This window comes from Choloepus didactylus, chromosome 18, assembly GCF_015220235.1.
Source record: "Choloepus didactylus isolate mChoDid1 chromosome 18, mChoDid1.pri, whole genome shotgun sequence".
Lineage (NCBI taxonomy): Eukaryota > Metazoa > Chordata > Mammalia > Pilosa > Megalonychidae > Choloepus > Choloepus didactylus.
Window position 1 is genome coordinate 58079219 of NC_051324.1, and position 12991 is coordinate 58092209.

At 36.5% G+C, this 12991-nt stretch overlaps 2 protein-coding genes across 2 annotated transcripts in view; both read right to left on the reverse strand.

The window, feature by feature from the left end:
- The window catches only part of EFCAB3 (EF-hand calcium binding domain 3), an 80016-nt gene that overhangs the window by 1220 nt on the left and 65805 nt on the right, over window positions 1-12991 (reverse strand). The window contains exon 11 of the mRNA XM_037808971.1: window positions 1661-1783. Coding sequence (XP_037664899.1) covers window positions 1661-1783 — 123 coding nt within the window. The remainder of the gene's footprint in view (window positions 1-1660; window positions 1784-12991) is intronic.
- Window positions 8083-10771, reverse strand: LOC119513606 (CAAX prenyl protease 1 homolog). The gene has a single exon (XM_037808970.1). The coding sequence runs from the start codon at window positions 10749-10751 to the stop codon at window positions 9327-9329; it is 1425 nt and encodes a 474-aa protein (XP_037664898.1). The 5' UTR covers window positions 10752-10771; the 3' UTR covers window positions 8083-9326.

The following is a 12991-nucleotide window of genomic DNA, read 5'->3' on the forward strand; positions in this document are numbered from 1 at the left end:
ACTATTGAGAGCCTCAAATAAGTGGTGGTAATAGAGATGGAGTGGAGGGCACAGATCTGAACACTAGGAGAATCAGAGTGGCTGGATTTGGTGATTGATGGATGTCAGGAGTGAAGCAAAAGCATAAGTTAAGGATGGCTCCTGGCTTTCTAGATTCAGTGACTGGGTGGATGGTGGTGTGAACTGAGATACAGAATCCCCAAGGAAGAGAGAGTTTGATGCAGAAGATGAGGAATCTGGTTTTGAATATGTGAAGTTTATGCTGTGAGACAGCGAGGTGACAATGTTCCTCATGGCTGGTGAGGTAAGACAGAAGTATAGGAAAGAAGTCTAGACTAGGGACAGATATAAGAGTTATCACTACATGGCAGCTGACGCAAAGAGAGCAGATTGAAAGCCCAGAAAATACTCTCTCTCCCTCATGGTTCCTTCCCCCAATGCATGGATCCCCAATGTCATCCGTGACTGGGTTACAGGGAGGCCAAATTATTGATAGTCTCAAACTTAGCCCTTGAGGCAGTTGGCCTCTCGCCATGAGCAGCTTTCATTTACTCCCATGGAATATATGCCATGACGAGACTTTTAGAAGTTGGTAGCCCACTCTGTGTTCTTGTGGCTTGTAGCATTTAACACCTGTAGTTCCCTTTATCCCAATGTATTACTATAGCCTGCTTCCTTCTCACTTAAAGCACATTGAGGGTAGCAACCGTGTTTTACTATGTGGTAGCTCCTAATCCCAGAACTTTGTTAACACAGTATAAACATTACTGAACAAATGAATGGATGAGTGTATATAATGAGAAAAATAGTAGGATGAAGTTAAAAACTAGGAATTATCAAATTCTTAAGGGATGAACATTCAGGAAAGAGAAGAGGAAGGAAAGAAAACAGAGCCATAAGGAGAAGTGAAGATGCAGTATCATAGAGGCCAAGGAAGTAGAAAGTGTCAAATAGAACCTGATCACTCATGTGAAAGGCAGATAGGAGGTGGAATAAAATAAATACATCCCAGTCTGTCTCTGTAACAGTGCAAAAGCTAGACTGGCAGCATAGAGTTGTAAATGTGTGTATTCTGGAGCCAAGTTACCCATGTTTATACTCCTGGCTGTAATATACTTAATGGCTGTGTACCTTTGGGCAAGTCACTTAACCTCTCTGTACATATCTATAAAATAACAAAGAATGAAAACAGTGCCTACCTCAAAGGGTTGTTGTGATGATTAAAGGAATTAATAACTGTAGAGCACTTAGCACAGTGCCTGGCACTTAGGAAGCACACTTAAGCTATTATTATTCTTTTAACTGCTATAGTAAAGATGCTTTCACAAGTCATGATTCTCTGAGTACATGACTACTGTGACTATTGGTTTACTACCTTAACTAATTGTTATTTCCAGCAGTAAAAAATGACAGTCTCAGAAATGATGCTGGGTATGGCTACATAGATGATTGGCAGGATGAATTATAATAGTTAACATTTAAATCCATTTGATTTTAGAGCAAGAAACATTGTCATTACAATGGGTAAAAATGCGAACAATCCTGTCTTACGTTAATGACATAGAGCAGAAAAAGTTCTTTTTGCTTTAAGGCGTATTATTGAAATGGAAAGTATTTTTGTCAATGATTTCTGGGAAAGCATTCAACAGTGATTACTCACGTGTTGTTTAAGAGCAGCTGCCTCAGTCACTGTCCAATTCTGTTTTCTCTTGAGCATATGGTCAATGGCGAAGATGTCATTTGGATAGCCTGAGACAGGGTCGATAGGCTTTATATTTGCTGCCTTTATGCATGTTTTAAAAAGAAGGTTAGTGATACGTTTTAGTTTGACTCATAGAGCAAAGATCTAATAAACAGAAGTGTATTTTATTATGAAAGATTGTAAATTATTTATAAAGTTATTAATAACCCATTTATCAGTTGTTTTGGAGCATCTAGCATAATGCCATGTATAAGGAATTGGGCATATAGGAAATTCTCTTTAATAATGATGAAGGCTACTCATAAAAGAAGGATGGGCCAGAAGGTGGCTTATCTGTGGAATGGATATGGAGGGTATAGAGGAGCCAGCTCCGTCCTTGACAAACTTCCTACACCATCACAATCCACTTGATGTGTCCTCCACAGGCCACAACCTTCTAAACTTCTCATGAGGAACTAGCCATCTGTTTTCCTTGTTTTTCGGCTGCTGAACAATGCTGGTGGAAATCACATAATATGCTGATTTCTTTCTTTGACTGTGTGTATTACCCGTTCTCATTTAGGTCGTCAGTGCTGCTGACATTCCTTTTCCTCATTCTGACTAACTCTAACATGGTCCTCATAGTGGGACTGAGAAACCAGACCTTCAAACTCCCTCAGCTGATGATCTTATCTCTTCAAGGCTATCCAACATGAATTCTCTTAACTCTTCTTTCCTTCTTAAGATTTTTTCATCTTCTAACTCAGCTTTTCCTCCTTCCCTCTTACATGTGAGTTCCTCAGATTTTCAAGGCTATATTCTTTATTTATTCCTCTCCTGGATCTTATCCTTCAATTTCTCCCCTTCTCCAGGGACTGTTTCGTGGTTGTGCTACCTGTGCTCTTACACAGGGCCCTGTGCTTCGAAGGGCCCCATGTTTGGTTGAATGCTCTGCTGCTGCCATCATGAAATTCCGTGTTTTTGAAGAAGGTGCCCTATATTTTCACTTTGCACTGGGGCCTGCAAACTGTGTAGGTGATCCTGCCCCTTTCCTACATCTTCAATTTCTCTATCCCTTTGAGAAGTGCTTTTCAGCCTTGGCTGAAACAAATATTGGAACAAATACTGAGGCCTAGTTCTATCCATAGAGGTTGATTTAATTGCTGTTAGGGCTGTGGCTTGGTGATGGAGATTTTTAAAGCTCCCCCAGATGATTCTATTGTGCAGCCAAGATTGAGAACCACTGTTCTAAGGGGTCCTTCCTTCTGGCTACAAAGCTACAAATGTGCTCAAGTCTCCCATGCCCTGAACCAACTTTTTCTAGACTCATTCTATAACAAGCTATAGTATAGTTCTACTTCTGTCTTCCTTAATAATTAAATTTTTTGTGAGAGGAAATAATTTGCCTTTTCTTTTTTTTTTTTTTTTTGTCTGTTTTATGAGTTTTGGGTGAGATACGATAAGATCTGCTGTGATCATGGATTTGCCTATTCATTTAGCAATCATCCTTACATTTTTTAACATATAATATCTGAAGAAGTATAAAGCTAATCCTTATAATTCTCTTAGTTGTCATCTTATCTGTCAATTTACTGGGTGCATACAGGTTCAGGATAGGTATATCTTCTTGGCGATTTTTAAAAATCTTGAAACACCCTCTTTATCCTTAGTTATCTCTTCCTTAGAATTTACTACCCTCCCCCCCCCCATACTAATATGTTCATACCAGCTTATTTTGATTTGTTATTTGCCTGGTAACTCTCTTTTTGTCCTTTTACCTTCAAGCTTTCTCTTGTGGTTTAGATGTGTCTTCTTTAAACAACATATATTTGAAATTAAAAAAAAAAATCTCAGAATTCCTTTTTCGGTCTTACTTGAAAGAAGATCTATTGTCTTTTTTTTATCCTTGTTTTTAACCTTTATTGTGATTATTGATATATTTGGATTTTTCCACCTGTCTTGTGTGCAGTTTCTATGTATTCATGTTTTCTCTTTTTTCTTATTCTTTTATTTTTTCTCCTTTGACTGGTTTGGCAGTTATTCATTTTAGTTTTTAGAGATTATCCTTACACTTTTAACACTCATAATGTAACAAATTACAGATTTAACCAATATCATAAGCCTCAGCCCAGACAATAAAAAGCAACTTGGAAAGCTTTATCTTTCCCCTGCACCCCCACTCTCACCATCTTCCATGTTATTGTGTTATAGTATTTTAGTTCCTCATGTCTAATATTCCCCAAACCAGTAATTATTATGTTTTTTGATTAATATTTTATCAAATATTATGTGCACGTGGTTCAAAATTTAAAAAGTGTGATGAGTAGAAACTGCAACCTCCCTGCAACTTCTTTCTCCAACCCACTAGTTTCCCTTTGTAAAGGCAATCAAGATTATGATTTTCTTGGGTCTCCTTCCAGAGATATTTTACAAGAGAAAAAAGTACACACATATAGAAATATTTAATTTTTCCTCCTGTTTACGCAAATGGTAGAATACTATACATACTGATTTGTATCTTGATTTTCCATTTAGAGATCTTTCCACATCATCATACAAAGAGTTTCTTCAGTCATTAAAATGGGTACATTTATTATTTCCTCAGTATTCACTGTATGGATGAAACATAACTTAATGAACTAGTCTCCTATTAGTGGTTTTTAGTTTTTTCCCAATCTTTTGCTAGTATAAATAATGAATTGTTCTGTATGAGTGGCATTTGGAATATATGCAAGGATATCTGTATATCCTGTTTGGTACCCTAGGAGTAGACTTGTTAGGTTGAAGAGCATGAGGTCTATCATTTTGGTATAATGCCAAATTTGCTCCATAGAGATTGAACCAATTTATACTCCTACCAGCAATTTATGAGTGTACTCATGTGTTTTTAAGCTTTTTGATATTGGTCAATTTAATATGGAAAGAATAATATCTCAGGATAGTTTTGATTTGTATCTTTTATGAAGAGCGAGATTGAATATTTTTCATATGTTTCTGAGAACTGTCTGCCCATATCTTTTGTCCATTTTTCTATAGGTTGTTAGTCTTTTTCTAATCAATTTGAAGCTCTTTGATGTATTTTGGAAATTAGCTCTTTGTCTTATGAATTGCAAATATGATATTTATTTTGGTCATGAAGAAATTTTGGACTTTTAAGTAATAGAATTAATATCTTTATAATTTTATCTATGGAGTCTGATGGTCTCATTAGTATGTGTCTTGGAGAGGGTCTATTTGGATTTATTCTGTTTGGAGTACGTTGCATTTCTTGGATATGCATGTTTATGTTTTTTATGAGTTGGGAAATTTTCGGCCATTATTTCCTCAACTATTCTTTCTGCCCCTTTTCCCTTCTCTTTCTGTGACATCCATGATGCATATGTTAGTGTGCTTCATGTTGTCAATAATTTCCCTCAGATCTTGCTCAAATTTTTCCATTCTTTTTTCTATTAGTTCTTTTGTCAAATTCAGACATTCTGTCTTCTAGCTCACTGATCCCTTCTTCCGCCTCTTCAATTCTGCTGTTGTATGCCTCTAGCGTATTTTAAATTTCATCTATTGTGTCTTGCATTCCCATAAATTCTGTTATTTTTCTTTGCATGCTTTCAAATTCTTCTTTATTCTCACCCAGTGTCTTTTTAAATTCAATCTTATTGAGATATATTCACATATCATGCAGTCATACACAGCATACATTCAATTGTTCACAATACCATTAGTTGTGTGTTCATCACCAAAATCAATTTTTGAACATTTTTATTACCACACACACAAAAGTAATAAGAACAGAAATTAAAGAAGTGAAAAAGAACAATTAAAGTAAAAAAGAACACTTCACTCAGTGTCTTCTTAATATCCTTTATCTCTCTAGCCAAATTGAATTGACTTAGGAGATCTGTTTGAACATCTTTGATTAGTTGTTCCAAATTCTGTATCTCCTCCGAATTTTTAATTTGTTCCTTTGACTGGGCCATACCTTTCTGTGTCTTAGGGTAGCTTGTTATTTTTTGCTGATATCAGGGCATCTGATTATCTTGCTGGGTTTATTCTGAAGGTCAGTTTCTTTTCCTTGTCTAGGATTTTGTTGTTAATTGGATTTCTGTTAAAGCTCTTCTTTGACAGTTGGTTCATCAGTATTTCCCAGCCAAAAAGGGCCAGGTACCCATGCAGGAGGCACAGACCAGAATCAAAGGACCCTGGGGAGAGGTGCAGGAAAGACTCGAAGAAGCCTTTTTTTTCTTCCACTTCCCAAGGTTGTACTTCCCTGGCCTGTCTAGAGGTGGCACTCATTGGCAACCTAGTCCCCTCAGCCCTAGGAAGGCAGGCATTTTTGGCCCTTTGACAGTTCTGCCCCTGATGTGATCAAAATAATGGCACAGCAGCGCCTGACCAGGGTGGCTAGAACAGTAGGATTCAGTGATCTAAGTTTGCCAGCCAATAGCTGGATCAGTACTTGACTGTGTCCCCCTCTGCATTTGAGGTGGAGGACCCCCATGGCCGTCCTGGTCTGCAGCAGCCTGCCACGCAGGATCGCCTGATGCCTCTTGCCTCGAGGGTGGGGGATAGGTGCCAGTTGACACAGACAGAATCACTCAGTCTCTGACCAAGGTTTCTTCTCAGTCTCTACATCCTGCACTTCCCTGGATGCTACATGGAACTTCCCTGATCTCTGGAGCCCCAGAACAGTTGATTTGGGTAGTTTCTGCCTGTCTATTTGCTGCTTTTGAGGGAGGAGTGGGCCCTGCAACACCTCCCTATTCCTCCATTTCCCTGGAAGTGTTAAGTATCTTTCTAATTTAAAAAATGATGTCTGGCTTTTATGTCATATTTAGGTAGGCCTTCCCAGTATTTCTTTCAGTATTTTTAAGGTTCCTTTTCTTTTCTTTTCTTTCCTTCTCTCTTCTCCCTTTCTTCCTTATACATTTATATCTTTGATCCATTCAGAATTTGTGTAAGTATGAGGTATGGATCTCATTATTTTTCCTAGATAGCTACCCAATACTCTATTTTTAGAAAAATCTATCTTTTCCGCATTGAGTTAAAATGCCACATTTTTCCTAAATTAAAATTTTATATATATCTTTATCTATTTTTGGACTAGTTTGTTCCTTTGATCTGTCTATTAATTTGCCAATATGATACTGTTTTAATTATGGAGACTTTAAATATACTTTAATATTTAGTAATGCTCACCCCTGTCTTCATCTCATTTTTCTTTAAGTTTATTCTGTCTGTTATTGCTTATTTATTTTTCTATATGAACCGAATGTTTAGTTATAAAAATCCTTTGGGTAAATTTAAAAAAATCACAATGAATTGATAGCTCAAACAAGAAAGAACAACATCTTTGTGATGTGAGATATTCTTGAGGACATGGTCTGCCTTTGTTCATATTTTCTTTTGGGTCCCACAATAGCATCTTGACATTTTCTTTATATATAGATGTTTCACATTTCTAAATAATCTCTATGTATTTTTTTGTTACTATTATAAATGGAGTTATTTTATCTATTATAGCTTCTAACTGGTTGTTGTTTTGTGTCATTATTATTCAGTCAATTCTTATTGAACTAAACCACATGTTTTCTATTTCCTTTGTTCACCATTCATTAATTCATGTAAAAATATTTTTTGAGTACCTCTTCTGTTCCAGGGGCTATTCTAAGTATCTGAGATGCATCACTGAACAATACAGAGTCCCTGCCCTCATGGTGCTTAAATTCCAGTGGAGAGATAGACAATAAGTAGATGGATATACAACAGTGAATGATGATACATGCTGCGCAGAAAAATGAAGCAGGATAAGGGGAGAGGAAGTGATGGAAGGTGTTATTTTAGAGGGTGGTAACAAGAAGGCCTCTCTGAGGAGATATCATTTGAGCGGGGGTCTGAACTGAAGGAATAAAACATGCAAAATACGGAGAAAGAACATTTTAGGCAGAGGGAGCAGCAAATGCAAAGCTCCTGAGTTGGGAAGTATTTTACTTTGTCTATTCAAGAAACAGTAAGATCAGTGTGTTTAACTCCTTGCATTCCCCCTTTTCCTTTTGAGTTTAGTCTCCTCCTTAATAAAATGTATACTTTAATAGGATCTACTTTCTTTGAAAATGAAAGTGTTTTTTATTGTGCCTTCATTTTTTTTTTTTTTTTTTTTTTTTTTTTTTTTTCCATTGACAATTTTTAATGTTTTACTTGCGTGGAACTGAAATTCTTATTTAAAGGCACAGAAGGAAAGGCAGTTATCGCAGCATGAATTCACAGATAAAGCACAGTGGATAAATAAAATCATAGGACTGCTCCTCTTTAGCCTTAGGAAATAAATAATGTAGTACTAAACTAGATTTTTATTATATTTCCATGTAAAGACATCACCCAAATGTCAGCTGAGCAAAAGGCTTATGAGCAGACACCAAGGGTGCACAGTCAATCCCACTTTGGAATAAATGCAGAGGAAGTATACATTATCAGTGTATCAGTGAGTAAGAGCTCTAGGCACAAAGTTTTTTTTCAGAGTGGAGAGAGACTTGAAGCAGTCAAAAGTACACCTTTTACAATTGGAAAAGAAATCTTTCATGCCAATTTGTTTTGAAATTAATTATCTGCATAGTAAGAATTATAATTTTTTAAAGTAGAATTAGGACTGATTAAATAGTACTTATAACTTGCTGATAAAAGTTACAAAAATAAAAACTGAAACTTTTCTGTCTTTGAAAGAGATAGAAAACTATACTTTTCCTGTAATATTAAGAGAATCATTAACATTTCACCCTTACATCTCTTAAAATATCATTTCTTCTTCTTTCCATGTTTTGTCACTTTTAAAATAGCAGAACCTGTTCAATATGCCAATTTCTGCTAACTGGAAGAATGCACTACTTATCGAATAAGAGAATATGAATGAGAAAAAGTTGAAAATTTTGAAAAATAATAGTTTACCCAGTGGGACCATACCTATTGGGTGGAAAGAAAGGAAAAGACTGAGATCTTCTTAAAAACAACAGTGATTTAAAACATTCTATACATAATTTCTAATTTCAAAGCACTACAAAAACTCCTGATCAGTGTGTAGTAAGAGAGGAAACAGAGAAATCTGGTAAAACGATATATTTCTAACTAGTTTCATTTTAATAAAATCAGCCTTGCCAACTATCTTTCTTCCTTATTTAAAACACTGATTGGCCAGGTTAAATCGTAACAGTATGAAAAGTAAAAATAATCTTCAACTTATGTATGCACACAATGATTTGGAACCACTGCTTCTGCATTACAGAGAGGACTCAGAGGTGGTACCTCTCTTTCAGACATATGCACTCAAACACCTTGTATGCAGATTCTATATAAATTTGTAAATAAAACAAGTTCTGTATTTTCTCAAATAATTTTACAAGTTGATGGTAAAGTAGATGTCAAAGATAAAGAAAATTATACCTTTAAAAACATTAAGTCTCAAAATTGCATCCAGTGTTTTCTCTAAGAAATGGATTATTAAAATCATTTTTAAAATGAGATATTAAATGTATTTAATCTGGGCTTTTCTGTACTTAATAATTTTTCTTAAAAAAAAAAATTAAAAATATCAAGAGCTGGATCATGCTGCCAGGACAAAAATAATCAGAAATGTCTTCAGTTGCAGACTTTGGGCATCTCAGTCTTGTTTTGTGTTTTTCAAAGCTTGGAGTCTCTCTAGTAGCGGAGGATGAGAATAATGCCACATTGAAAACAACCAGTCAGAAACAGGGAATCCCAGGTTATCTTTGTTTAGTTTGATTAAAGCAGAATATAAGTCTTTAGCCTTCCCAAGTTTCTTGGCAAATGCATCAGCTTGAAACTCAAATCTGCGACTTAGGACTGTTAGGCAAAAAGAAAGAACCTCATTGTAAGGTGAAAAAATAAACTGGAAGATGATCAGTAGTCCAATTAGAGTGGGTTGGCTGTCAGAAAAACCAAATGCAACAAAAAGTTCCTTTCGACCAATTAATACAGCAAACAAGAAAAAACACAAGAAAGAATTCATCTGACTAATAATGATATTTTTGACTGTGTGTCCCAACTTCCAGTGTCCCAGTTCATGGCCTAGTACAGCAAGCACCTCTTCATTTTTACACCCTTGTTTCTTATTTTTAACTTTTGCTTTTATTTCTTCACTGTCCCCTTCTCCATCATTGTGGGATTCCACTCCAGACTCCTGGATGTCTTTGTTTAGTACAGAGTACTCTTCTAGTAGAGTGTCAAACAAAACTATTCGCTTGTTCTTGAAGAAGCCATAAAAATAAGCATTGCTGTGGGAAGAGCGTTTAGATCCTTCAACAACATACACCTTAGTCAAAGGAAAGTCAATACTCTTTGCCATTACTTCAATTTCTTGTTTAAGCTTTCCCTCTGGCAAAGGTGTGAATTTGTCAAATAAAGGGGCAATATAATCAGCATAGATTGTGACAAGCACCAGAGAAACAACTAATGTGAACAGCCAGGCATATATAAAAAAATAGTCACCCCCAATTTTAATAATGTAAAGTAGAAGGGAAGACACAGGCAATAAAATACACTGAGTCACAATAAATTTCTTGATTGCATCTTTCATGAAAAATCCCAAGGTCTGTTGATTAAAACCATGTTTTTCTTCTATTACAAAGGTATTATAAAGACTCCATGGCAAACCAGTTAATGCACTGAAAAGTGTAGCCAATAGCAGAAACACCAAGGACTGGGTGATCTCATACTCTGGTCCAAAGCCAGCATATCCACAGACCCGTCCAGAAAGTCTCCAGAGATAAGGTATTCCTCCAAAGAGAAGAATAAGAGTGCCTTCAATCTCTGAATAGAGTCCTGACCAGAAACTGAAAGTACTTTTATCCAGCTGATACAGTCGAGATTTCTCAAATGTTTCTGAATCCATGATCTGTCCTAACTCCAGTGGCACATGAGTTGTTGTTTTATATATCCTTCTCTGCCGCTGTGCTAGGTAGGTCTCCCAAAGACACACTGTCCAAGAGAACAGCAGCACGGCCCCGAAGATACGCTTCTCGGCCGGCATCTCCCACATCGCGTCCTGCGACACCCACGTCCCCATGGCCACCCAGTTCTGCCCGCTCCTTCAGCGTGCCTGTGCCTTCATTCTTAAATGAGAGTTTAGGTAGGAATTCTATTCTAAGTTGGGAATTATTTTCTCTCCAGAATTTGGAAATATTTCATTGTCATCTGGCCTGTATTTTTGTGGGCATGAAGTAATCTCTTTTTTTCTTTCTGGTTGCATTTAATATGTTTTGGGCTCTTTGATTTCACTGAAATGTTTCAATCAAGTTGGATTTGTTTGTATATATTTTAGCTCCAGAATGTTTTCTTCAATATCTTTCATCAGTTTAGGAAAATTCTCAGCTGTTATCTATTTGAATTCTGCCTCTCTCCCTCTCTCTCTATTCTTTCCTTCTAGACCTCTTTTTATATTTGTTGGAACTGTTGATTCTACCCTCCATAGTTGTTAACTTTTCCTTTAGTTTTTCTGTCTCTGTGTTGCATTCTAGGTAAGTTCCTCAGCTCTGTTTTCCAGTTCACTAATTATTTTCCCAGCTGTGTCAAATTTGTTTTTTAATCAGTTTCTTTTTTTTTTTTTTTTAATTTCAGTCAGTATATTTTGCATCTCTAGAAAGTCCATTTGGTTCTTTTCAAATCAGCCTGTCCCCTCATAATACATAACTTTCTTATTATGATTGCTATTCCTTTTCAAAAACTTCTTTTATCATTTTAAATGTATTTATTGTCACTTTTAGATTATTCTATTACATCACATTATTGTGATGATACTCCTCCTGTGTTTTTTGTGTACTGACTTTTCTTCATAGTGAACTCATTTTCAAAGGAGATTTTGTTTTTTGTATGAGTTGTGTGAACCCTAAGATTTGCATGTGCTTGTGTTTGTGTCTGGCAGAGCTCTGGTCTGAAACCAGTTTTTAGGGTGATTTCATTGCTTAAAGATTTTAACCTACATGGAAATTATAAATTCAGATACCTTATCCATGCATTCCACAACATGGAGTTTTAAATTTGTCACACGTTACTTTCTTTTCCATTCAGAGCTTTGGGCAGGTCAAGCTTGGGCCTATTGACAGAGTTCTGTATGTCTCCTTTCAGTAAGAGGCAGCCCTTCCAGATTCTGTTTTTGTATAGGCTTCTATTCCAGTTTCTCACCTCAGGGGTCTGTGTCTCCTGACCCTGAATGCTCATCAAAAACCCAAGCCCTAGCCATCAAGGCCTAGATCCATGTGCTCTACCTCCTACTCCTTCCCTGGCCACTTCTAGGGTCATTTTATGAGGCTATCGTTCTGGCTTGAGGTTCTCCCTTGCTTTCTGAACATTGCGATTTCCCTTTCTTTTGAATACATGTATTGAAAATTAGTCATTGTTTAATTTCATCCAGAGTGTTTCTGTGGTCATGGGGAGTCTGTGTGGGGGGTGGGGCATGGGGAGTGGGTAGATGAGTAGGGTAAGGGTCATGTTTGCTCAGTCACTTTGATTATGAAACTTGGAAGCCCCATTTCTTGGTTTCTAATTAACATTTATAAATAGAATAATGGATTCGATGTTGTAGTATATTAGATTAGATATAATATACTATTATATTATATATAATATATAATATACTATGTAGTATATCTAATATATCAAACATTTATATATATTGTATAATTATTAATATAAACATGTAATTTAATAGTACAGCATGTTATACATATTTATAGCATATTAGATTAGTATATTATACACATTTATAAATGTAGTACATGTATTAAATGCAGTAGATAGACTAGATATACATATGTACATATGTAATATGTATGTGTAATATGTGATAATAAATATAAATAAAAATGTTGGGTTTTCACATGATGTTAACAACACATGGTTGCCTGGAATCCCACAGGGCAAGCTTGTTCCAGTTCAATCTTGATCCTGTTTCTCAGACTAGGACAGCTGAGTCAGTCCTGGGGTAAGGCTAAAGCTTCCTGACAGAATATCCAGTATCCAGCACCTTGAACACACTTGCCTAAGATCATAAAACTCATGATGACAAAGGTATCTTGAGAAGGGCACAAATAGATTAGAGGCAACAGAGCTTGAAAGAGGGCTGGCAGGGCAGCAGGGACCATAAATGGGGGCCTGGTCCGAGGGCAGGATGGCCCCTTCATCACAGCCTTGCTCTACTGGGTTATGGACCTGGTCCTCTCATCCCATGATGGCTGAGGGCTGGCCCAGCCATGATCCAAAGCTGGTTGAAGGAGTACAAAATGCAGCATCTGGTCCCTGAGTGGATGG

Coding starts and splice junctions, on each gene's coding strand:
- LOC119513606 (XM_037808970.1), bottom strand. CDS start 10,751: ATGGGGACGTGGGTGTCGCAGGACGCGATGTGGGAGATGCCGGCCGAG.